Consider the following 26,638-nt stretch of genomic DNA (forward strand, 5'->3'; position numbering starts at 1 on the left):
TTGGAAGCAGTTTCAATTCATCAAGAGGAGGGATCTCTGACTGCTTCCGGGTGGGGAGTGGTAGTAGGGCCAGTGGAGATGGAACAGACTGTTTCACTCCCTTTCTCTATGGTCCCAAGCCTCTCGAGGATTCTGTGTTGCTAAATTAGATACTTGCTCAGCCATTTTCCCCTCTGAATGCACTTTAGATGTTTCTTCATTGTGAATTCATACATTTTTATTTCCTTTGCTATCGTTTTAGTAGAGTCTCAGGAAAAAGAGCTCAGATTTAGCTTTCATAACTGTCTACTGCCATGGTGACAGCATCTTAATGAGGCCTCTAGGGCATGTGTACAAGGGCCAAGGGCCAGCCTCTAATGTATAGTTTTCTTTCTCAGGGAGTAGGGATGGAGCCTGTGAAGGCACTGGCATCCTTTTCCCCAGACCAGAGGTGAAGCTTCTTGCCTTGTCCCAGCCTCCCTCTTTTTACTTTTTTATTTTATTATTATTATTTTTTGCGGTACGCGGGCCTCTCACTGTTGTGGCCTCTCCCGTTGCGGAGCAACAGGCTCTGGACACACAGGCTCAGCGGCCACGGCTCGTGGGCCGAGCCGCTCTGCGGCATGTGGGATCCTCCCGGACCAGGGCACGAACCAGTGTCCCCTGCATCAGCAGGCGGACTCTCAACCACTGCGCCACCAGGGAAGCCCCCTCCCTCCTCTTTGACTCACCCGATTTCCAGTTAGTTTTAGCAGTTGCCTCCTGCTAAGCAGAAGAAGTGCCTTGGTCCCTGTATTGCTGCATTGGAGGGAAGAGAAGAAATAGTATGAAGGAATCTAAGAAGAAACAGATCCCAGCAAGGCCAAAGGATCCAGAGAGAATGTCCAGAGAGTCAGGTGCTAGCTTGGTCATCTTCTCTAAAAGCTCTGCTCCCATCAGGGCCCTCAGTGTCCTTGGACTTTCAGGTGCTTGTCCCTCTCGGGTGGGTTGAGCGACAGAAAAGAGGAGAAAGGGAGGAATCCTTAGATTCTCCCTGGAGATTAGGGCAAACATTTCTCAGAGTGATTCCCTGTACCACCTGTGTCGGAATCATGCAGGATGTCTTTAAGTGCTGATCAGTGAATCTCAGATGGAGTTTACAGCTGAGAACTGCTGGATTTGGCTTCCCTCAGGACAGGCCTTTGTGTATCCCCTTTCCTCTGCCTGCAGTGTGCTTTTTGTTCTATTTCAATCATAAAGTCAAAACACTGTCACTTTTATGATCCTCTCAGATGAAAATAATTCCATGTCTGAAATTCCACAGGTGGTATGTATGAGAACTGGAAAAGGCACCACAAACCCTGAGAGTTAAACTAGTAAAATAAATTCAAAATAGAGAATACACACACGTCCTTTAAGAGACAGAATGACTCCCAAGATGAAAGCAGAAGAAGCTGTTAACATATTTTTAAATTAAAAGAAAGAAATGAACAAAACCCCAAAGTCAATTTGAAGGAGGTGGTCAGCATAAAAACAAATGAAAAAAAGCCTTACAGAGGTAAAATATGATCATGGATATCTGACCCAGAGAGAGACGGCAGCACAGACATGAAGACGTCGGTTTTAAAGGATGTGGTGTGAAGATGGCTCACCCCTCAGTTTCTTTGACTCTAATTGCACGTCACCAAGCAGCCTTCATCCAACCCTGGCTTATTATTACCTTTTTTTTGTGTGTGTGTGTGGTACGCGGGCCTCTCACTGTTGTGGCCTCTCCAGTTGCGGAGCACAGGCTCTGGACGCACAGGCACAGCGGCCATGGCTCACGGGCCCAGCGGCTCCGCGGCATGTGGGATCTTCCCAGACCGGGGCACGAGCCCGTGTCCCCTGCATCGGCAGGTAGACTCTCAACCACTGCACCACCAGGGAAGCCCTATTACTTTCTTTTAAACTGAGGAATAATTTATTTCAGTGAAATGCATGATCATAAGTGGACAGTTTGATGAATTTTGACAAATATTTATGTCCCTGTAACCAAAACCTGGATCAAGATACAGAGTGTTTCCAACACTCCAGAAAGTTCCCTAAGGTCTCCATGTGGTGGACCCCCTCCCCCCAGCTCTGAGCCAAACGCTTTTCTGGCTCAGAGTGTGCCTCTTCCACGTAGCACCCTGTTTTGATGTTTGTTTGCACTGCTGCACGTGGTGAGCATCTATTCCCTCTTTGCTGCTGAGCATACTCTGCTGATGAATATAACCACTGTGTGTCACTGTCCTCCTGGAGATGCATGTTTGGGACGTTGACAGTTTGGGGCTCTTCCATTGACAGCTGCTGAGAAGAGCCTCACACAGGCCCCTGGCAGACACACGTTTTCATGGGTACAACTTCTGTGGCTGCTGGAGGGAAAGTTAAAGATGTGTGATGTGTAGCCGTAACGGTCCTCACCTTTTTCACTTGTGACTGAGATGAGAACAAGGGGGTCGATGCTCAAAAAGGTGAGCGTGATGATGAGCTTAACACAGGCGCTACCCGCATTGTCAAAGCAGAAGCTGGTCAGGTAGATGAAGGGGATGATAGAGGCATAGAGCGTTAGCATCAAGACAACAGCAGGGATGTTTTCTGGTGTGTAAAAGCTTCTTCATCATAGTACAAAAACACCACCTTTGGAAAGCGGGGTAGAATTTGGAAAAGTCACTAAGAGTCAGTCCTAAGCATTAGAGAAAGGATATGATAATCTTAATTTTAAAAATAAAGTAAATAGGGTGTTAGCAGTACTACATCGGCAACTCCCCTTACTCATCCGGCAGTGCAGAGACAGCTGGCTCTGCCCCTGGAAATCAGTGCAGTGAGATCAGGGGCTCAGAGGCAGAACAAAGGAGGACGTGATCCATTCTGCACAAATGACCAGGGAACCTCAAGCTGCACAACTCAGTCACCACCAAAGACTTGCAACCCTCAGTGCCCTGGTGAGCTATTTCTGGGCACTGTCCCCAAGGCACTGTCATTTACTAGCTTGAGGCAGCAGTTGTGGGGAAGCCACAAATTAGAGACCCTAGAGCTGGCCCCTCTGCTCCTTATGATACTGGGACTGAAATCATGTTTTACTGAGGGTCAGCAATGAAGGTGCTTTCACACCCTGTGTGGCCAATCAGGGGCTTAGCTGCCAGCCTGGACTTCAGGTAGGGTTCTGGTTCTTCACAGGGTCTCCAAGGCAAGCCCCCTGTGATGTGCAGGGGAAAGGCCTCAGCACCATGCAGCTCACCAGCAGCAGCAGAGTGGGGATGAGGAAGGAGATGAGGTCCCACAGCAGAGCGGAGAGCCAGAAAGTAGTCACATAAACGCCACTGATGAACTGGACCTGCTTGGTCTTGATGCATCTCTCTTTGACTGTCAAGATGGAGAAAGAGCTAGACAAGAAAGCCATTCCAAAAAGTAAGTTGATAACAAGATAATGTCCTTTAGGACCCCTGTAAAAGACAGGCTATAAGGAGAAAGGTAGCCATTTAAGTAGAACTGCTCACAGCAACCATACTCCAAAATAACAATTTGTGATTAAAACAAAACAAAATTAAAAAAAGGAAGAAGTAGGTGGTAAAGGGAGAAGCACTGAGGAGGGAAGGAAAGTCGTACATACTCGTACAAGATATTCTCCGAGGTCTCCTTGTTTGACTGAGGTTGAGGGTGGTTGAATACCGTTATTGAAGCCCTGGCACCAGAAAGCAACTTGAAGGGGCCATTGTCCACCAGTGCCAGCGCCAGGGCAGTGGAATGGTATGCTTGGTTGTTGAACAGCTGTCACTATGGTGTGGTTCCCCATGTCTTCAAAGGAAGCTGCCACTAGGTAGTTCTGATCAAAGACCTCGGGCTCCTCCTCTAACTTTTTCAGGAGGAATGGCTCTACTGAACGTAGAAGAGAGCAGACCATCCGAGAGCATCACACCAGGTCCAGTGAGGCAGAGAGGATTCGCCTTTGGCCTCCCCCAACCGCTGCTCCTCCTGGGTATCTATCTCATCACTAACCCCCGCCCACATCCGAAAGTGGGCTCCTCCTGACACGGCCGTGCTCTGAATTCCAGTGATCCCCTTTGCCCACAGGGCTGCCTCCTGTCCAAGCCCCATGACCCCAGGGCATCAAGAAAGTTTTCCTTTCATTGACTGGAGCAGTATAAAAAAGTCTTGTCTAGTCATCTTTTAAATCTCAGCTCTGTCTACTCCCCTCCTCCCCACGGCCTTGACGCAGCCCAGGCCCCACCACCTTTGCCTGGACTGTGTGGCTCTAACAGAGCTCCTTGCCTCCTATCCAGTCCCTCCAGTCTCATGTGAAAGGACATGTCTGATCACACACACCCTACCCAACAATTTCAAGTGACTCCCCCCTGCTCTCGGGATAAAGCTAACCTCCTGCACACGACCTACAGTGCCCAACTGTTATCCAGACTCCGCTTCCTGTCTTGAAGTTCTAGCCATGCCTAAGGACTCACCGTTCCCCATGCTTACAAATGCTCTTCTCATGGTTTGGAATGTTCTTTGGGTTACATTCCCCTGCTGTGGATCAGTACCTATTCACACCTTAGGCTCCTAACTCTGGAGCATCCTCTGGCCCTCCAAGACTGAGACATGTCTCTGAGATCATCACTTACAGTTCCTTTGTATTGTAACTACTGTCACTTATCCATATGATCTCTGGGCTAGAAGCTCATCAAGGGCTGGTAATAATACTGTTCATCACTGGACTTCCAGCACACAGTGCCAGGCGAAATATATGACCCACTTAGAATTCTGGAATTTTTAGTGCTGGAAGGGACCTTCAATCACAGCAACAACAATAATGATAATTGAAAAAAAACCCCAAAATACCCACAATAATGATAATTGTACCAGTGGCTGAAGGTTACTGAGTGCCAGTGTTAACAGTGTGCAAAGCTCACGATAGGCACTCTCTCATGGAATCCTCCGATGACAATGTGAGGCAAGGTTTATTATTCTTTCCATTTTGCAGGAGAGGAAACCAAGGTTTGGAGAGGTAGGTCACTGTAATCCCAACCACTTTGCTACATCATCTTCTGCATTTGGTCTCTTTAGTTAAAAAAATGCTTAAAATTTTTATTTTAAATTAAAATATCACATGAATATAATTTTTAAAATCAAATAATTATATAAAACTTATAATGAGAAATGGCAGTGCCATGGCCTACCCATCACCATCCCTGGTACCTGCTCACCAGAGGCAACCACTTTGAAATCTTTTAGTTCATGTTTCTCTGGATTGCTAAATAGTCCATCTCTCTATTGACATCCTATCTTGGATGCAAGGACTTTGTTCTTTTATGACTATCCCTGCCCCCTATGGCCTTCCCCTCCCCTCTCCTCCCCCTAGAGTTGTATCATAAATTCGGTTCAATCAATAGTCAGTTTTGATGTTACTATGACAAAGTAAAAATTATTCACAGCTGAACCAAGCAGTATATTATGACATGTTTCTTTTTTTGTACAACTTTCCCCCTCTGAAGTTAATAACGTTCTCCTTTTCTCATTTGCTTAGTTTTCTCTACATCTATCACTAAGTCATCCACAAACTCCCTTTGTGGGAGGGAGTGTAAATCTCTTCTTAATACATTCAAATGTAACAGAAAATTTATCAGTTTCATTTTTGGACATGCTTTAGTCCCTAGAAAGACACAACTTGGTCTCATTTCTAGGAACTCTCCCTTTCCTGTCGTTTGATTTTTGAAAGATGTTTTTCTGAGACTTCTAGCTATTCACTCTGACTTCAGGGAGCATCACGTGGCCTGGAAGCACATGGCTTCACTACAAGGAGCAATGGGCCTGTTTCCTGCCCTGTTTTCCTGGGCCTGGTACTTACTTAGCAGCTGCAGAGGAATCTGTTCTTCAGCCATGAGCATATCTGTAAAATGTTCTGAAAGCTGAGGACCCAGCCTGGATTTCAGAGAAATAAAGAATGGAACAATAGTTTGACCATATGTTTTTTAGGGTCAACTCCAATGGGACATTTTCCATGCTTGTACTGAAGTTGAGGAATGAGAGGCTGACCATAAGGATCACCAGAGGTACCAGGATCTGTATTGACAGCATCATCATCGAGTTGCACCAAGAATATGTAGCCCTTTTCAAGAACATGGCATAGAACTGTTGGCAGAGAAGGCTGAACTACAATTTAAAAAAAGGGGGAAACAACATTAACATAGTCACAGGTAGAAGCTGGCAGGCAGTTACGTGGCTCACGCCCAATTGTATTCTCTCATATTGTGTCTAACATTTTGATGATGTTAAAAATTGCTTCAGATTAAAATTCTTTGACTTAATTATTTGATTAACATTTAATGGCAGAAAAAGAAGGCACAGATTGGAAAGAGTCTGGAAGAGTAGCCTAAACAGATACCAAATATAAACATGATACAATTGTTTTTTACCTGCCAGATTGGCAAAAATTTTAAGTTGATGAGGATATGAGGAAAATGCCATTGCTGGCATTTTAATTTGGTATAACTCTTTTTAGAAAACAAATTAGCTGAATGAATAAAATTAATTTGATATTCACACAGTCTTTAATCTAGAAATTTTACTTCTAGTAATGTATCCTACAGGTATACTTGTGTAAGTATGCAGGACACGCACAGAGATGTCCCTGTGGCGTTGACAGTAAATGTCAAAGTGTGTAGTCGTGTGCACTGAGATCCCAAGATCCAGTGCTGGGCCCAGAGGCAGCAGACTGTGGAGGTGGGCACTGCATATGCTCCCACCCAACTTGTCTGTAGTGCTGCACTAGCTGGGGCAGGCAGCGGGGCCTTCAAGCCTCAGGTGCCAGTGTTCCTTGTTCTCAAAATACCAAAAAATCCCTGAAAGTCTCTACCAAGCACCCCCCAAGTTTCTCACATTTGACATGATGGAAGCTCCTTTCCCCTCAAACATTCATTAAAAGGCACTGCTAATAACTCATCAGAGGTGGTGCTCTGAGAAATACTTCCTGGGAAGGTTCCAGAACTGTTTGCTAAAGCAAAGCCTGGCCAAGTAGAGGCCGGATAGATCCTTCCTGGGGGTTGGAGAAGAGCCTCCTGTATAAGACAGGCACTGGCCTAGATGACCCCCAAGACCCTTTCCAACTTGGAGGCTCCATGAATGGTAGCTTCCCCTTGAATAGGTGATTTAAGACTATGAAACAGTGAGATTAATCTCTTCACTAACCCACGAAAACCAGTCTCATTATTTTGCAACATACCTTATAGATAGCTAAATCAAGACCACTATATAAAATGCATATCAATATTCTTTTTTTAAGCATTAAAAGAATGTCCATGTACTTCATAAGAATATATTTTTAAAAATTTAAATTCCAGGTGGTACAATACATGATCTGTTTCACAGTGAAAAATTAAAAAGAAAGATTAAGTATGGGTTTTGGCCAGTAGATTTAATGCTTTTATTCTTTCTTCTTCCTGGTGAAAGGAATGGCCACGACTTTTTCTAGATCTTTTCTGATACTCCCTTCCATTGTGTTGATCCTAGTCAGAAAACACCAGCATTCTGACTTTGAAGTGGAGCAAAGAGCATGGTACTGCTGAAACCCAGCAGAGCCAATCTTTTAGGCCTAAAATCTGCACATTTTTTCTTAAGCCCCTATTAAAGGTTGATATATACTTCTTGACAGAATAATATCATGATTCCAAGACTGAAATAAAAATCTGCTTTCTTGCATACATTTGAAATATTTGCTCACCCCAGTGTTTGGTTGGATTGGTAGGCTGGACTGTATTGAGAAAATCCTTGAATGAAGACATTTAATTCTATTAACAGGAACTCTGCTAACCAGAGGGTGAGAATGGAAGGAGGGAAGCTTGATGATTTGTATATCTATACTGGAATCTACCAACTTACTAACCCTAAACCAAACCAGAAACAAAAAGAAATAAAAATTCTCAAAATCACAACACATTTCATTTTGTTTGGATTTAAAGAATGAAAGTTGTGTAAGATATAAAAAAAATAAGTTAGGACAATAATGAGAGAAAAAAGAGCTGCACCAAGATTCCATACTGCTAGCAAGTATATACTGGCTAGAAAATTCTTAAATAGGCACTAAATAAGAACTGAATTAACTGAGGCAACACTAGCATAAATAGATTTCATTATTTTCCTTAAAAGATACCACATACAAACTAAAACAAAAATATCACTAATATCTATTTTATGAGCAAAACTATAAATTATAAAATGCAGCATTGCTGACGCTCTAGGACAGGGGTTTGTAAACTATGGCCACTAGGCGAAATCCAGCTCAGAAAGGATTTTACATTTTTAAATGGTTACATGTTTAGATGGTTATCTAAGTGACTTATGTAATACCCTTGATTATGCCACTAAACCTACATAGCCTGAAGTACTTACTATCTGGCCCTTTAAGAAAAAGTTTGCCCCCCACCCCCCCCACCACACACACACAACAAGGCAAAAAGATGTATTCATTGTTGGCAGCAAACTGTTAGGTCAAGAAACATATTTTTATTCATAGTCTTTGGGCCAGTTATTCTACTGCTGGGAATTTGTCACAACAAAATAATCCAGTAAACCGGTGACTCATTTTCCCTCTAGTACAGTTCTGCAAAAGACAGTGAATTAATTGTTATTTATTGCTGTGACACAGATTATCCCAAAATTTAGCATATTTATTTATTTATTTATTTTAAAATCTTTTGGCCTTGCCACACAGCTTGTGCAATCTTAGTTCCCTGACCAGAGATTGAACCCACTCCCCTTGCACTGGGGGCATGGAGTCTTAACCACTGGACCACCAGGGAGGTCCTAGCATCTTAAAACAACAGTAAGCGTTTATGATCTCACGCAGTTCCTGTGGGTCAGGAATTTAGGAGTGGCTCAGCTGGGTGGTTCTGTCTCAAGGTCTCTCCTGAGGCTGTAGTCAAGCTATTGGCCAGGCTGCAGTTGTCTGAAGGCTGGACTGGGGCAGGAGGGTAAGCTCTCAGGGTGGTGCCCTTATGTGGCTGTGGGCGGGAGGCAGTAGTGTGTGGTTCTCTGTAGTTCTGACAAGAACATTGGTTGATGGTTTAAGTAACATTAATGATTAAGATAAAAGTGAAACAACAAAGATGTATGTCAGAACTTCACTCATTCATCCATGAGGTGAGCAACATTTTTGTTGGACTGAGTAACATTTTTTTAATACTGGAAGAGTATTTCCTCAAATTCTATTCTTAATGAAATTGCTTCAGATATGACATACTTTTAAGCTTAATTCACACTATTAACATTTTCTCAGTCGTTACTTTTTTAATCTAGACAATCAAAGCAATAAATTAAACCCCAATTTATAGTGTCTATCAATTTCCATGTTGTAAATACTCTCACCATGATTGATTTCAAATTATCAACATAACATTTCCATCATACAGATGTAAGTAGATGTAAAAATAACCTCAAGAGCACTGATAATAGTAAAATGTAGCCAAATCATGAGGAAATGAAGTTTTTATTATTACCTTTTATTATTACCTTTTGTGATTATTGTGATTGATAATAAGAAATATGTATTTGATCTTTGTCCTGGTTCTGGAATAGAGCGCCTAAAATCCTTATAAATTTCTAAGTGATGAGAGCCATAAAAGTGTCTTTTGTTATCTTAATGGGTGACTTTTGGAAAGCACCAAAGGATGGGGGTTGGTTGCCATGGGAAAAAAAAACAAGTGATTAGAGGGTTAGAACTTTTGACCACCTTCACCCAATTCCCCCACCCCTACCTCCAACCTCTGGCAACTACAAATCTGTTCTGTGTTTCTATGAGGTGTTTTTTTTTTTAAGATTCCACATATAAGTAAGATCATACAGTGTTTGTCTTTCTGTGTCTGACTTATTTCACTGAGCATAATGCCCTCAAGGCCTATCCATGTTGTTGCAAGTGTCAGGATTCCTTTTTTTTTTTTTTTATGGCCAAATAGTGTGTGTGTATGTGTGTGTGTGTGTGTGTGTGTGTGTTTATCAATCACATTTTCTTTATCCATTCCCCTGCTGATGGACACTTAGGTTGTTTCTACAACTTGGCCATTATAAATAATGCTGCAATGAACATGGGGGTGCAGATATCTCTTTGAGGTAGTGAGTATATTTCCTTCAGATATATACCCATAAGTGGAATTGTTGGATCATATGGTAGTTCTATTTTTTTTAATTAATTAATTTATTTTTGGCTGCATTGGGTCTTCGTTGCTGCGCTCAGGCTTTCTCTAGTTGTGGCGAGCAGGGACTACTCTTCATTGCAGCATATGGGCTTCTTATTGCGGTGGCTTCTCTTGTTGTGGAGCACGGGCTCTAGGCACATGGGCTTCAGTAGTTGTGGCATGTGGGCTCAGTAGTTGTGGCTCATCGGCTCTAGAGCACAGGCTCAGTAGTTGTGGCGTGCAGGCTTAGTTGCTCCGTGGCATGTGGGATCTTCCTGGACCAGGGCTCAACCCTGTGTCCCCTGCATTGGCAGGTGGATTCTTAACCACTGCGCCACCAGGAAAGTCCCTCTATTTTTAATTTTTTGAGGAACCTTCAATATCAGTGTTTATAGTGGCTGCACCATTTTACATTCTGACCAACAGAACACAAGGGTTCCCTTTTCTCCACATCCTGGCCAAAGCTTGTTATCTCCAGTCGCTCTGCCATTCTAACAGGTGTGAGGTGTTATCTCATAGTGGTTTTGATTTGCATTTCCCTAATGATTAGTGATGTCGAACACCTTTTCATGTATCTGTTGGCCATCTGAATATATTCTTTGGAAAAAAAGTCTATCCAGGCCCTTTGCCCATTTAAAAATTGGATTGTTTTTTCTTTTTTGCTATTGAGTTGTATGAATTCTTTATATATTTTGGATACAAACCCCTTATCATATAAGTGTCTGCGAATACTTTCTCCCATTCAGTAGGTTGTCTTTTAATTTTGTTGATCATTTTGTTTGCTGTGCAGAGCTTTTTTATTTTGATGTAGTTCTACCTGTTTATTTTCCTTCTGTTGCTTGTGCTAATGTCCTCCCTTTGATTGTGAGCTGGACCTAGTGACTAACTTCTAATGAACAGAATATAGTGAAAGTGATAAAAATGTCACTTCCAAGATTAGGTTACAAAATGAATGTAGCTTCCATCTTGGTCACGTTTTCTCTCTTTCTCTGATCACTCGCTGTGGGGGAAGCCAGTTGCCATATCACAAGGTCACTCCAGCAACCTGGGAAGAGGCCCACATGGTGAAGAACTAAGGCCAATAGATACCAAGGAACTGAGGTCAGCCAGCAACAACAGGAGTGAACTTGGAAGTGGATCCTCCCGCAGTTGAGCCTTTAGAGACTGCAGCCCTGGCTAACAGCTTGACTACAACCACCTCCCAGGAGACCCTCAGCCAGAACTACCTATCTACCAGCTCCTGGACTCCTGACCCACAGAAACTGTGAGGTAATAAATGTTTGTTGTTTCAAGGCTGCTAAGTTTTAGGGTAATTTGTTATGCAGCAATAGATAATGAATACAAGCCAAAAAGAGAGTATAACAGACATGAGCACCTGAAAGGGAAAAATCATGCATAAGTAGTAGTCCCAGGAGGAGTGGAAAGACAGGAAGGATCAGAAGAGAGATTGGTTGAGAATTTTCCAAAACTGACCAATGTCAGGAAACACATTGTGAAAAGTGGTAAAAATCCTAAGCAGAGGAACACAAAGAAAACCACACAAAGGCACATCACTGTAAAAATGTTGAAAACCTAAAACAAAGAAAAAACAATATTAAAAGCAGCCAGAGGGCTTCCCTGGTGGTGCAGTGGTTGAGAGTCCGCCTGCTGATGCAGGGGATGCGGGTTTGTGCCCCGGTCCAGGAGGATCCCACGTGCCGCGGAGCGGCTGGGCCCGTGGGCCATGGCTGCTGGGCCTGCACGTCCGGAGACTGTGCTCCACAGTGGGAGAGGCCGCGGCAGTGAGAGGCCCGTGTACCGCCGAAAAAAAAAAAAAAAAGCAGCCAGAGGTAAAGGACAGATTGCATTAAAAGTATAATAATAATACTGTCAGCTGACATATCAGTGGACATAATGGAAGCCAGAAGACAATAGAATGGAATGGATAAGCAAAAGTGATCTATCCATATGATAGAGTACTATTCAGAAATAAAAAAGAACAAGTATTTATTATAAACACCACAACATGAATGAACCTCCAAAAATTCTTCTAAGTGAAAGAAGCCAGACATAAAATACATACTATATGATTTTCTACATATGAATCCAAATGATTCCATTCTTATGAAATGCCTAGAATAGGTAAATATATAAAAACAGAAAGTAAACTAGTGGTTGCCTTGGGCTAGAGTTGGGAACAAGGAACGTTTGCTAATGAACATGAAAAATCTTTTCAGAGTGATGAAAATGTTCTAATATTGGATTTTGGTTATGGTCACACAACTCTGTAAATTTACTAAAAGCCATCAAACTTCATGGTATGAATTAATGATTAATGTTACAGTATGTAAATTATACCTCAGTAAATCTGTTTTAAAAAGAAGACAATAGAATTACATTGTAGAAGTGTTTAAAAAACCCTGCTAAAGTAAAATTCTATATCAAGGAAAAATTCCTTCAAAAACGAAGGCCAAAAATATATTTTCAGGCAAACAAAAACTCTGAGACTTTATCACCAGAAAATCTGCGCTAAAGGAAATAGATATTGTTTAGGCAGGAAGAAAACAGTTCTAGGTGGAAGCTTAAGGGTGAATGAAGGTTTAAAGAAAAATGCAAAGGGTAAATATGTGCTAAATTTATTTTAAATTAATTTTTATTGGAGTATAGCTGCTTTACAATGCTGTGTTAGTTTCTGCTGTACAGCAAAGTGAATCAGCTACACATATACATATATCCCTTCTTTTTTGGATTTCCTTCCCATTTAGGTCACCACAGAGCATTGAGTAGAGTTCCCTGTGCTATACAGTAGGTTCTCATTAGTTATCTATTTTATACATAGTATCAATAGTGTATATATGTCAATCCCAATCTCCCAATTCATCCCACCCCCCCTCCTCCACCGGTATCCATAGGTTTGTTCTCTATTTCTGTGTCTCTATTTCTACTTTGCAAATAAGTTCATCTGTATCATTTTTCTAGATTCCACATATAAGCGAGATTATAAATATGTGCTAAATTTAAATGAATACCGATTGCACAAAAAACAATAATGTATTATGGGTTTTTAAAAATACATAGAATTGCAATAGTTGAACGAAATAGCACATATCTCTGTAAGTAGAATAAATGGAATTTAAGTGTGCTATGTACCTTGCATTGTCTGGAATGTGATAAATGTACTAGTTTATTGTAAACTTTAATAAGTTAAAAATGCACATTGTAATCTTAGGATAACCACCAAGAGAACAGAAAAATAACTTACAAATTCTAAACTAACAGAGGAGAAAATATAAAGTAAAAAAAAAAAAAAAACCCACTAAATCAATCCAAAAGACCAGAAAGGAAATAAGAGAATATGGAATTGGTGGGATAAATAGAAAACACTGAATAACATGGTAGATTCAAAACCAAATGAACTAGAATTTTTCTTAGTTGTAAAGGACCAAAGCTTCTATTTAAAAAGTAAAGATAGACAAATTAATGTTTTTTTAAACTTCAGCTATATTCTGTTTATAAGAAATACACCTAAAATATATGGCTACAGTTAGAATAAATGCAAAAGGATGGACAAGGAAAATATCCTTCAAAAATCAGGGAGAAATAAAATCATTTCCAGACCAAAATAACTGACAGTGTTTGGCACCAGCATAAAAACAGTAAAGGACGTGGTACAGAATGTACTGCAGGCAGAAGGAAAGTTACTGGAGAAGCACGAGGAGAAAACAGAAAGAGCTAACTATGTACATGAATTTAAATGACCATTGTCTTCCCCAAACAACAATAATGTTTTGTGGAGTTAAAAAAGAGAATTAAAATATATAATAATAGTATATAAGTTGGTGATGGTGGAATGTGTGTGAATAAAATTCAAGTGTTCCAAGGTCTTAGTATTTTCCAGAAGCAGAGGAAAGATACTAATTCACCTGAGACTTTGATAAATTACATATGTGTATCTCAATATCTAGGCTTACCACTAAAATAAGAATATATAGTTTCCAGTTAGTGTGGGGTAGGGAGGAAAATATAGAGTGAGAAAAAATAATCCAGAAAAGGGAGAGAATAAGCCATATAGACTAAGCGGGACTAGTATAAAATATAAAATGATAGATATAAATTTTAATATATCATAAGTAATACTCGTAAATAGCCTACATATTCCATTTAGAAGACAAATATTACCAGACTGGGTAAAATACTCACCTGTTCTTCTTGCCACTTTATGGCCTAGTGTGGCCTCTTGGGTAGTTTACCTGGAATGCCCCCTCAAAGCCTTCCTAGCACTGAGCCAGCATCCCTGCTTCATTACGTTCAAATAGCTTGGTGGATGAATCAGCCAATCTCAGAGCTGCCCTAACTTGGGAAATCTTTTTAAATGAAATAATAAACCTTCCTAATAAACCAGCTGAGTGTGGGTTATCTGTTACTTACAATCAAAAGTATCCCAACTGGTATAATATTTTTTTTTATTTTCATTCCTAGAAATTTATGTTAAAATTTTGTTTGTTGGGTGATATTACATTCAATATTTTCTGCATTAACCAATATCCCTATTACTGGAAGTACTAGTCAGAGGCTGGAAGACCATTCAGTGAGGATGTTATAGAAAGGATTCAAGCACAGGGCAATGTTTAAGATCCCTTCCAACCCTAAGATTCCTGGAGTCTATAGTTTTGTACTTGCTTACCGAATGACGACTTCTTCCATAGTGGTGACGGAGGCCCCAAAGCCGGCAATGCCCAGCTCTTCCTGCCTCAGTTCCAAGTCAGTAAATAGAGATTCAAACCTGGGATGGAAAAACAGTTTTATTCCTCAAAGGTGGAAGGTGAATCCCTCATTATCACCATTGGCTTTCTACAGAGGAAAAAGCATGGGCTATGGAGTCTAGAATATTTTTGTTCAAATCTCAACTCGGTCCCTCTCTTGCTTCATGCCTCTGAACTTGAACAATGAGCATAATAGCATTTACTTCAAAAACTTTCTGTAAGGGGCTTCCCTGGTGGCACAGTGGTTGAGAGTCCGCCTGCCGATGCAGGGGACACGGGTTCGTGCCCCGGTCTGGGAGGATCCCACATGCCGCAGAGCGGCTGGGCCCGTGAGCCATGGCCATTGAGCCTGCGCGTCCGGAGCCTGTACTCCACAATGGGAGAGGCCGCAACAGTGAGAGGCCTGCATACAGCAAAAAAAAAAAAAGAAAAAAAAACTTTCTGTAAGGATAAATCAAACATACATCTAGCACATTGCAGATACAAAGTAAATATTAATTAATCTCTTTTATTTTGAGCAAGAAGAAATAACAGTACTATTTTTGGAGTGCTTACTAAATGCCAGGGGCCATTCTAAGCCCTTTTCCATTTATTAACTCTGTGAATCCTCTCAACAGCTCGCTGAGGACAGTGCTGAGAAGGTAAATAACTTCCGTGGGAGCCTGGCAACAACTGGACTGGAAGTCAGCCACACCTACTAGATTGCCCATAGTAGTCAGCCTGCCACAACAGAAGAGCACACAAAGCTCACATAGGAAACACCTGCAGAGCATAGAGCACTGGTGACCAGACAGGAATGCACCGCTGGGATGCATAGGATGTGATGTCCCCTACCTAAGGTCACTTCTCCAAGATCAGGAAATGTAACCAATCTATCAAAAACGTAAAAATAAAAACAGCTGGAATTAGGCAAAATGAGGTGACAGAAGAATATTTTTCAAATGAAGGAACAAGATAAAACCCCAGAAACAGAACTAAGTGAAGTCGCTTAACTGATAAAGAGTTCAAGGTAATTATCCTAAAGATGCTCAAAGAACTCAGGAGAAATATGGGTGAACACAGTGAAAAGTTTAACAAGGGGTTAGAAAATATGAAGAAGAACCAAACAGAGCTGAAGAATACAATAATTGAAGTAAAAAATACACTAGAAGGAATCAACAGTAGATTAAACAATACAGAAAAATGGATCAGCTAACTGGAAGACAGAGTAATGGAAATCACTCAAGCTGAAATAGAAACAAGAATTTTTTAAAATGAGGACAGTTTAAGAGACTTCTTAGACAATATCAAGTGTACTAACATTCACATTACAGGGGTCCCAGAAGGAAAAGAGAGAGAGATAAATGGACTGAGGACATATTTGAAGACATAATAGCTGAAAACTTCCCTAACCTGGGAAGGGAAACAGATATTCAGGTTCAGGAAGTAAGAGAGTCCCAAACAGGACCAACCCAAAGAAGACCACACCAAAACACATTGTAGTTAATATGGCAAAAATTAAAGACAAAGAGAAAATATTAAAAGCAGCAAGGGAAAAGCAACAAGTTATGTAAAAGGGGACTCCCATAAGGCTATCAGGTGACTTTCAGCAGAACCTCTGCAGGCTAGAAGGGAGTGGCACAATATTTTTAAAATGATGAAAGGGAAAAACCTACAACCAATAATACTCTACCCAGAAAGGCTGTCATTCAGATTTAACGGGGAGATCAAAAGTGTTACAGACAATAAAAGCTAAAAGAGTTCAGCACCACAAAACTAGCTTTACAAGAAATGTTAAAGGGACTTCTCTAAGCAAAAAGAAAAGGTCACAAGTAGAAATGTGAAAATTATGAAAGGAAAAATCTCATTAGTAAAGGCAAATATACAGTAAAGGTACTAAGTCAACCACTTATAATGCTATTAGGAAGGTTAAAAGACAAAAGTAGTATAATCATCTATATCCACAATAAGTAGTTAAGGGATACACAAAACAAAAAGATGTAAAATATGATGTCAAAAACAGTAAACATTGGTGGGGGGAAGTAAAAATGCAGGGTTGTTAAAATACGTTCCAACTTAAGAGATCAGCAACTTGAAATTATAGATATAGATATATAGATATAGTTTGCTATACATTAACCTCATGGTAACCACAAACCTAAAATCTGTAATAGATATACTCACAAAAAAGAGAAAGGAATCCAAATAGAACAATAAAGATAGTCATCAAATCACAAGGAAAGAGAGCAAAAGAAGAAGAAAGAAACAAAAAAGAACTACAAAACAACCCCCAAACAATTAACAAATGGCAATAAGTACAAAGCTATCAATAATTACTTTCAATGTAAATGGTCTAAATACTCCCATCAAAAGACAGAGTGGCTGAATGGATACAAAAACAAGACCCATTTATACGTTGCCTACTAGAGACTTCAGATCTAAATACACACACAGACTAAAAATGAGGGGATGGAAAAAGGTATTCCATGCTAATGGAAATAAAAAGAAAGCCAGGGTAGCAATACTTATATCAGACAAAATAGACTTTAAAATGAAGACAGCAACAAGAGACAAAGAAGTACATTATATAATGATGAAGGGATCAATCCAAGAAGAAGATATAACAATTGTAAATATATATGCACCCAATATAGGATCACCTAAATACATAAAGCAAATATTGACAGACATAAAGGGAGACATTGATAGTAACACAATAATACTAGGGGACTTTAACTCCCCACTTACATCAATGAACAGACCATCCAGACAGAAAATCAATAAGGAAACTCTGGGCTTAAATGACACATTACACCAGATGGACTCTCTTTCTCTGTGTGTGTATATATATACATACATACATACACACATATATATATATATATATATATATATATATATATATATGGAACATTCCATCCAAAAGAAGCAGAGTACACATTCTTTTCAAGTTCACATGGAATATTCTCCAGGATAGATCAAATGCCAGGCCAAAAAACAAGTCTCGGTAAGTTTAAGAAAACTGAAATCATATCAAGCATCTTTTCTGACCAAAATACTATGAGACTAGAAATCAACTACACGAAAAAAACTGCAAAAACCACAAACACCTGGAGGCTAAACAATATGCTACTAAACAACGAATGAGTCACTGAAGAAATCAAAGAAGAAATTAAAAAATACCTGGAGACAAATGAAAATGAAAACACAATAATCCAAAATGTACATGATACAGCAAAGGCAGTTCTAGAGGGAAGTTTATAGTGATACAAGCCTACCTCAGGAAACAAGAAAAATCTCAAATAAACAATCTAAACTTACACCTAAAGGAACCAGAAGAAGAAAAATAAACAAACCCAAAGTTAGTAGAAGAAAATAAATCATAAATATTAGAGCAGAAATAAATGAAATAAAGACAAAAAATAGAAAATAATCAATAAAACTAAGAACAGTTTCTTTGAAAAGATAAAAAAATTGATAAGCCTTTAGCCAGACTCATCAAGAAAATAAGAGAGAGGGCCCAAATCAATAAAATCAGAAATGAAAAAGGAGAAGTTACAATGGACACCACAGAAACACAAAGGAATATAAGACATTACTATGAACAGTTATACACCAATAACATGGACAACCTAGAAGAAATGGACAAATTCACAGAAATGTACAATCTCCCAAGACTGAAACAGGAAGAAATAGAAAATATGAACAGACCAATTACCAGTAATGAAATTGAATCAATAAAAAACAAAACAAAACAAAACAAACCTCCCAACAAACAAAAGTCCAGGACCAGATGTCTTCACAGGTGAATTCTACCAAACATTTAGAGAAGAAAAATCCTTCTCAAACTATTCCAAAAAATTGCAGAGGAAGTAATGCTTCCAAACTCTATCTACAAGGCCCTGATACCAAAACCAGACAAAGATACAGCACAAAAAAAGAAAATTACAGGCCAATATCACTAATGAACATAGATGCAAAAATCCTCAACAAAATATTAGCAAACTGAATTCAACAACACATTAAAAGGTTCATACACCATGATCAAGTGGGATTTATCCCAGGGATGCAAGGTTGGTTCAATATCGGCAAATCAATCAATGTGATGCACCACATTAACAAACTAGAGAATAAAACCATATGATCATCTCAATAGATGCAGAAAAAGCTTTTGGACAAAATTCAACATCCATTTATGATAAAAACTCTCCACAGCGTGGATATAGAGGGACCATTCATCAACATAATAGGGCCATATATGATAAGCCCACAGCTGACATCATACTTGACAGCGAAAAGCTGAAAGCACTTCCTCTCAGATCAGGAGTAAGACAAGGATGCCCACTCTCACCACTTTCATTCAACATAATATTAGAAGTGCTGGCCACAGCAATCAGACAAGAAAAAGAAATAAAAGGAATCCAAACTGGAAAGGAAGAAGTAAAACTGTCACTGTTTGCAGATGACATGATACTGTACATAAAAATTCGAAAGATGCTACCAGAAAACTACTAGAGTTCATCAATAAATTTGGTAAAGTTGCAGGATACAAAATTAATACACAGAAATCTGTTGCATTTCTATACACTAACAACGAAAGATCTGAAAGAGAAATTAAAGAAACAATCCCATTTACCATCACATCAAAAGAATAAAATACTTGGGGATAAACCTACCTAAGGAGTCAAAAGACCTGTACTAAGAAAACTATAAGATGCTGATGAAAGAATTCGAAGGTGACACAAACAGATGGAAAAATATACCATGTTCTTGGATAGGCAGAATCAATATTGTGAAAATGACTATACATAGAAAATCCTCAAGATGCCACAAAAAAAACTACTCATCAATGAATTTGGTAAAAGTTGCAGGATACAAAATTAATAGACAGAAATCTACCGTGTTTCTATACACTTACAACAAATTATCAGAAAGAGAAATGAAGGAAACAATCCCGTTTACTGTCACATAAAAAAGAACACAATACCTAAGAATAAACCTACCTAGGGAGATAAAAGACCTGTACTTGGAAAACTATGAGACACTGATGAAAGAAATTCAAGACAACACAAAGTGGTGGATATACTGTGTTCATGGATTGGAAGAATTATTATTATTAAAATGACCATACTACCCAAGGTAATCTACAGATTCAATGCAATCTCTATCAAAATACCAATGACATTTTTGACAGAACCAGAACAAATAAGTCTAAAATTTGTATGGAAACACAAAAGGCCCCAAATAGCCAAAGCAATCTTTAGAAAGAAGTCTAGAGCTGGAGGTATCATGCAAAGCTACAGTAATCAAAACAATATGGTACTGGCACAAAAACAGACAAATAAACCGATGAAACAGAATACAGAACCCAGAAATAAACCTATGCACCTATGGTCAATTAATTTACAACAAAGGAGGCAAGAATAGGCAATGGGGAAAACAGTCTCTTAATTAAGTTGTGCTGGGAAAACTGGACAACTACATGTAAAAGAGTGAAATTAGAACATTTTCTCTCATCATATACAAAAGTAAACTCAAAATAGATTAATGATCTAAATGTAAGACCAGAAGTCATAAAACTCCTAGAAGAAAACATAGGCAGGACACTTTTTGACATAAATCGTAACAATATATTTTTGGATCTGTCTCCTAAGGCAAAGGAAACAAAAGCAAAAATAAACAAATGGGACCTAATTAAACTTAAAAGCTTTTGCACAGCAAAGGAAACTATTGACAAACAAAAAGATAAACTACTGAATGGGAAAAAATATTTGCAAATAGTATATGACTGATAAGGGGTTAATATCCAAAATATATAAACAGCTCATTCAACTCAATATCAAAGAAAAAACAACCTGATTTTAAAATGGGCAGAAGATCTGAATAGGCATTTTTCCAGTTTGGATGGAAGGGTGTGAAAGCCACTGTGAAGTAGACTAAGTAATGCATGGGTGATGAGATAAAGCAGGCAACATGCTTAGCCCATTTTAAGAGAGTTTTGATTGTGCAGGGTTGCAGGGCATGGAGTGGTGGCTGGAAAGACAGGTAGGCTCAAGAGAGTGTTTTTCCAGATCACACTAATATGTTCATGGAAATGACCCAAAGAGAGAGAAGTTGGTGATGTAGATGAGAGAGGAAATTATCAAACAAGTGAACTCTTGAGAAGGTGAGGTGGGTGGGTACTTGAGCTGGTGTTGAAGCAAGCAAGTTTGTAGGTTTGTGACAGGGATAAAATAGAGTTCTTGTTGGATGGTGTTTATTTTCTCAATGAAGTATAAGGTAAGATTCCTCTCTGAAAGCAACATGAGGACTGAGGAGAGGGAGAGAGGGAAGTGTTGGGAACCAATTTGAGGTCTAAGATAATTACAGGGCTGACTTCTGCTCCCACCCCACATCAGAAATCCACTTATAACTTTATAGTCAGCCTTCCATATCCAAATGTTCCACATCCACAGATTTAACCAAATGGGGATAGTGTAGTACCATAGTAACCTATTTATTGAAAAAATCTGTGTATAAGTGGACCCACACAGTTCAAACCTGTGTGGTTCAAGGGTCAACTGTAATTTAAAGGAAAATCAAGTAAAATCTTCATCTGAGCTCAGTTACTTGGGTGCATGTAATTAGAGTTCACACAATCAAGGGCCCCTCTAAAGCCATCTCAAAGAATTTGATTTTAACCTGAAGGCAACTGGGAACCATCAAGGGTTTTTAAGGAGAAGGAAACATGATCAGAGTCCTGTATTTTCAAGTGCACTCTGGTTGGGGTGTGGTGTCTTTCTAGGAAATACCAAAGGCCTAGGGATCCAGACCATTACAGCTTCCAGTGCCCTTGGCGAGGACAGGGATAGGAGAGACAACTGTACACTCAGTACATGCAAACAATTACTCCAGACGTCTCAGGTATGGCATACTTGTGCACGCTCTCTTTAGGAAGTATAAATGTTATTTCTTCTCCAGTGCTAGACTGGAAAATTGCATTTGGTGTGTGTTGATAAATCAGATGAGAAATCTTCTCCATGTTACAGTGAGGTTTTTTCACTAAAGTCATATAATATCCTGCACCTGAAACAACATTTAAAAGATCATGAAACAGTTTTACCCTTTTCAGTCACATTTAGCATTCTATATCCTAGAACAGGATAGCTCCACAGGACAGGGAAGCTGGTGAGCCCTGCAGACTTGAATTTAAACCACAGTGAACTTGCCTTTGAAGGTCTATAATGCTACTCTTGAGTCTTACCTTCTACTCCATAGTTGGGAGGTGATAATAGCACATTTAGCAATGCTAGGCAAAATAAAGGAGGGTTGTATTAAGGGCAACACTCTCTTTAAGTGATAACTAATGTGGGGAAGTGAAAACTTAGTAGGTAGGGGCCTTGGACATTAAGGTTAAGAACAAGTATACCTCTATCATAATTAAATTATGTTTTTGAGGATACATACCTTATGGTATTCTAAACATTCTTTCAGAAATTACTAGTAACACTTGTTACTACACTGCTTGCAATGCACTCATTCAACAAACATTCACTGAGCTCTTATGATGTGACAGGCACTCTTCTAGGTACTGAGCACATAGCAGTGGACCAAATAGTCAAAGATCCCTACTCTCAAGGGGCTTTCATTAAAGGGAAGTGAGACAGATAATAAGATAAATAAGTAAAATTTAGAGTATATTAGTGACAAGTGCTAAGGCGAAAGATGAACAGGGGAGGGGATACAGAGTATTGGGGATTGTGACTTTAAACAGGGTCACAAGGAAGGCCTTACTGAAAATGTGACATCTGTAAAAGGACTGAAGACCTAAGGAAGAGGAGAAGCCATGACAATATGTGGCCCGGAGGAAGGAGCAGGCCCAGTATGCTGGATAAGAAAGGGGGCCATGAGGCAGGAGCAGACCAAAGCAGCTGAAGAACTTTAGGAAATGTGGTCGGGGTAATAGGACCAGGCAAAGCAAGGCCTTTGGGCCACTCCCAAGACTCTGCCTTTTCCTTTCAGTGGGACAGGAAGTCATTGGTGGACTGAGCAGAAGAGTGACACACTCATTCTGACAAATGGGCAGAGGCCAGGGGTGGGTTAGAAGCAACTGCAATAATGCAGGTAGAGGGACGGCAGCCTGGACCAGGACGCTAACAAGTGGTAGAGGTGGGAGGAAAGCAAGTTCACTAGAGTTTGCAGGTGGATCAGTTATGGGCTATGAGAGACAGAGGATCAGGGAGCCCCCAAGGTTCTGGCCAAGCACCTAGAAGAATGGAGCTGCCGGGCTTCCCTGGTGGCGCAGTGGTTGAGAGTCCTCTTGCCGATGCAGGGGACACGGGTTCGTGTCCCACATGCCGCGGGGCAGCTATGCCCGTGAGCCATGGCCGCTGAACCTGTGTGTCCAGAGCCTGTGCTCCGCAATGGGAGAGGCCACAACAGTGAGAGGCCCACATATAGCAAAAAAAAGAAACAGAAAAAAAAGAATGGAGCTGCCTTTACTGTGGGGGAGATGGTTTGGCAGTAAAGAGCTGGAGCTCAGCTCTGCACAGGTTTTGGACAAGTCTTTCAGGTCTGTTCACCGTCTATGTGGATGTGTGGAGTAGGCAGTTAAATACACAAATCTGGAGTTCAGCTGAGAGGTCCAGCCAGAGATACATACGTTTTTCAGCCAGGTAAGTATTTAAAGTCAGGACACTGGATGAGATCACTAAGTCAGTGGGCAGAGGAAGAAAAGTAAAGCAAGCAAGGCATTTCCATGTTTAGAAGTAGAAGTGATGCAAAGGAGCATTCAGAGACATAAGAGGGAAACACAGAGGTCTGGGGGTCCAGGAAAACAAGGGGAGGATGTTTGTGGTGGGATGCTGATGAGGAGCACACCCAGTTGTGGAAATAACAACTCGCACTTTTGCATGCACTAGCTCCCACTTTGAGGAACATGGTATCTTAATCTCCGTTTTATAGATCAGAAAACTAAGGCCAAAAAAGGATGAACTAACTTGGTAGAAAGGATGAAGAGGGAGTAAACTACCAGAGTGGAACTCAAACACAGGCCTTCTAACTCCAAGTCTCAGAGATTTTTTCTGCTTCATTCCTTCTTCGTTCTCACAAGCCCCTCTGCCTGGGGCCTCGGGTCTCTACCCACAGGTAGCAGAACAGGATGTCTAGAGAAGACCTCTCCCTGCCTGATCTCAGGGGCCCTTCAGGAACGTTACCAATGGATACTTTCTCCAGCACACTGGGCCAGCAACGCTGACCCCACACAGAATGGAGTTTCGGCTGCCTGCCCGGGGCCGCTCACCATATTTCTGCTTCAGGAACAGAGATGACCCGCAGCACTGCAGCTCCCCCTTGGCCATGATGGCGATGCGGTCCCCCAGCAGGTTGGCCTCATCCATGAAGTGGGTGGTCAGCAGGATGGTGCGGTCACTTTTGTGCTGCTGAGGAAGGTCCCAGATGGCCCTCCTGGAGATGGCGTCAACGCCTGAGGTTGGCTCATCCAGCATCAGCACCTGAAGGGCAGAGGAATGACCTTGTGATGATGGCAGAGTCACGTCCCAGGCCCCGGCTGGCTGCACTGCAGGCCCTATGTGACTGGAGGTCAATGAAGATTCAGCAGTACCACCCACACGAGACTGCCCATCCAGGGTGTCCAGAGCTGAGGTGCCTGGGCCATGGCTGAAGGGCCTGCAGCCAGCCCAGGCCAAGTGGGAACTATAAAGTGATACTTCTGGGCCCTGCTGACCCAACGTGTTTGTCTACTGCATGTGGGGGCCCTGACCTGTGTCTTTAAGGAAGCCAGGCCCTGCCGCCCCCTACCTTGGAGCCTGCAATGAGGGTGATGCCGATGAGGGCGATGCCAATGGAGAGCTTGTGCCTCATTCCCCCACTCAGGAACCTGCTCCAGGAGTCCCGTTTGTCCTCCAGACTGAGGATGTGCAGCACACAATTGATTTCTTCAGGGCACTTCTGGCGCAACAAGTCTTTCAGCTGAAATAGGAGAGGACAGAGATCTGGCAGCAGCTTCTGACGGGAGGCTGGCTCGTCCAACAAGCATTTTGCTTGAACGGCAGTCCCCCCTTATCTGAGGTTTTGGTTTCCACAGTTTTAGTTACCCACTACCCATAGTCAACCATGGTTTGAAAATATTAAATGAAAAATTACAGAAATAGGGGACTTTCCTGGTGGCGCAGTGGTTAAGACTCCGCCTGCCAATGCAGGGGACACGGGTTTGAGCCCTGGTCCAGGAAGATCCCACATGCCACGGAGCAACTGAGCCCGTGCGCCACAACTACTGAGCCTGTGCTCTAGAGCCCTCGAGCCACAACTACTGAGCCTGCATGCCACAATTACTGAAGCCCGTGCATGTAGAGTCAGTGCTCTACAAGAGAAGCCACCGCAGTGAGAAGCCCGTGCACCGCAACGAAGAGTAGTCCCCGCTCACCGCAACTAGAGAAAGCCCGCGCACAGCAATGAAGACCCAATGAAGAAGCCAAAAAATACATAAATAAATAAATAAGTATTTAAAAATTATAGAAATAAACAACTCATAGTTTTAAATTGTGCACCGTTCTGAGTATCCTGAACTCTGAAATCCTGTGCCATCCGTCTCTGTCCTGCTCGGGATCCCCAACCATCGACATCGTCTGCCCTTGACATCCAACCGTCGACGTTGTCATGACTTGATGATCCAGGATCACCTGGAGCAGATGATTCTCCTCTGATGTATTGTCACTAGGTCAATAGCCTAATGCTGTGTCACAATGCTTATATCATTCACCTGACTTCATCTCATCACATGGGCATTGTATCATCTCAAATCACAAGAAAGGTAAGTACAGTACAATAAGATATTCTTAGAGAGAGAGAAAGCGAGACCACATTCACATAACTTTAATTACAGTATATTGCTATAATTGTTCTATTTTATTATTAGTTATTGTTTTGGTTTTTAAAATTTTTTTTATTTTTTAACATCTTTATTGGAATATAATGGCTTTACAATGGTGTTTTAGTTTCTGCTTTATGACAAAGTGAATCCGTTATACATATACATATATCCCCATATCTCTTCCCTCTTGCGTCTCCCTCCCTCCCACCCTCCCTATCCCACCCCTCTAGGTGGTCACAAAGCACTGAGTTGATCTCCCTGTGCTATGCGGCTGCTTCCCACTAGCTATTGGTTTAATGTCTTACTGTGCCTAATTTACAAATTAAACTTTGTCATAGGTATGTATGTATAGGAAAAAACATAGTATATATAGACTTCGGTACTATCTGAGGTTTCAGGCATCCACTGGTGGTCTTGGAACAAATCCCCTGCAAATAAGCCAGGACTATTGTATATACATAAACTGTACATAAGAAAGACACACAATAAACTTACTACCTTCAGGGAAAGGGATAAACAAAAGACTTTTGTATCTTTTTTTTTTTTTTTTTGCCCACACCATGAGGCTTGTGGGATCTTAGTTCCCTGACCAGGGATTGAACCCAGGCCCTTGGCAGTGAAAATGTGGAGCCTTAACCACTGGACTGCCAGGGAATTCCCGGCTTTTGCATCTTGAACCATTTAAATATATGACTTATTAATACTAAGTACCGCAGCATATTAAAAGGATTATACACCATGACCAAGTGGGATTTATCCCAGAAATGCAAGGAAGGTTCAGCATATTAAAAATCAATGTAAGTGTTGTATAATAAAGAATCTGGATGGCCTCTGTCCCCAGTTACTGGGAGGGGCCTCTAAATCCTTGGAGTATAGGGGTGTCTTTGCTATTCCTGGTAGTACCCTCA

General features: G+C 40.9%; 1 protein-coding gene across 1 annotated transcript in view; it reads right to left on the minus strand.

Moving 5' to 3' along the window:
• Positions 1–26,638, minus strand: part of LOC113626610 (ATP-binding cassette sub-family A member 17-like) — a 77,842-nt gene that overhangs the window by 14,471 nt on the left and 36,733 nt on the right. Inside the window, 13 exon segments of the mRNA XM_027118365.1 lie at positions 2,401–2,577; positions 2,580–2,616; positions 3,218–3,422; positions 3,590–3,751; positions 3,753–3,855; positions 4,437–4,447; positions 5,824–5,942; positions 5,944–6,123; positions 7,691–7,853; positions 14,803–14,901; positions 21,775–21,925; positions 24,141–24,351; positions 24,659–24,829. Of these exon segments, the coding sequence (XP_026974166.1) occupies positions 2,401–2,577; positions 2,580–2,616; positions 3,218–3,422; positions 3,590–3,751; positions 3,753–3,855; positions 4,437–4,447; positions 5,824–5,942; positions 5,944–6,123; positions 7,691–7,853; positions 14,803–14,901; positions 21,775–21,925; positions 24,141–24,351; positions 24,659–24,829 (1,789 nt within the window).

This window comes from Aethalodelphis obliquidens, unplaced genomic scaffold (assembly GCF_003676395.1).
Source record: "Aethalodelphis obliquidens isolate GAN/ISIS:26980383/991018 unplaced genomic scaffold, ASM367639v1 scaffold18, whole genome shotgun sequence".
NCBI lineage: Eukaryota > Metazoa > Chordata > Mammalia > Artiodactyla > Delphinidae > Aethalodelphis > Aethalodelphis obliquidens.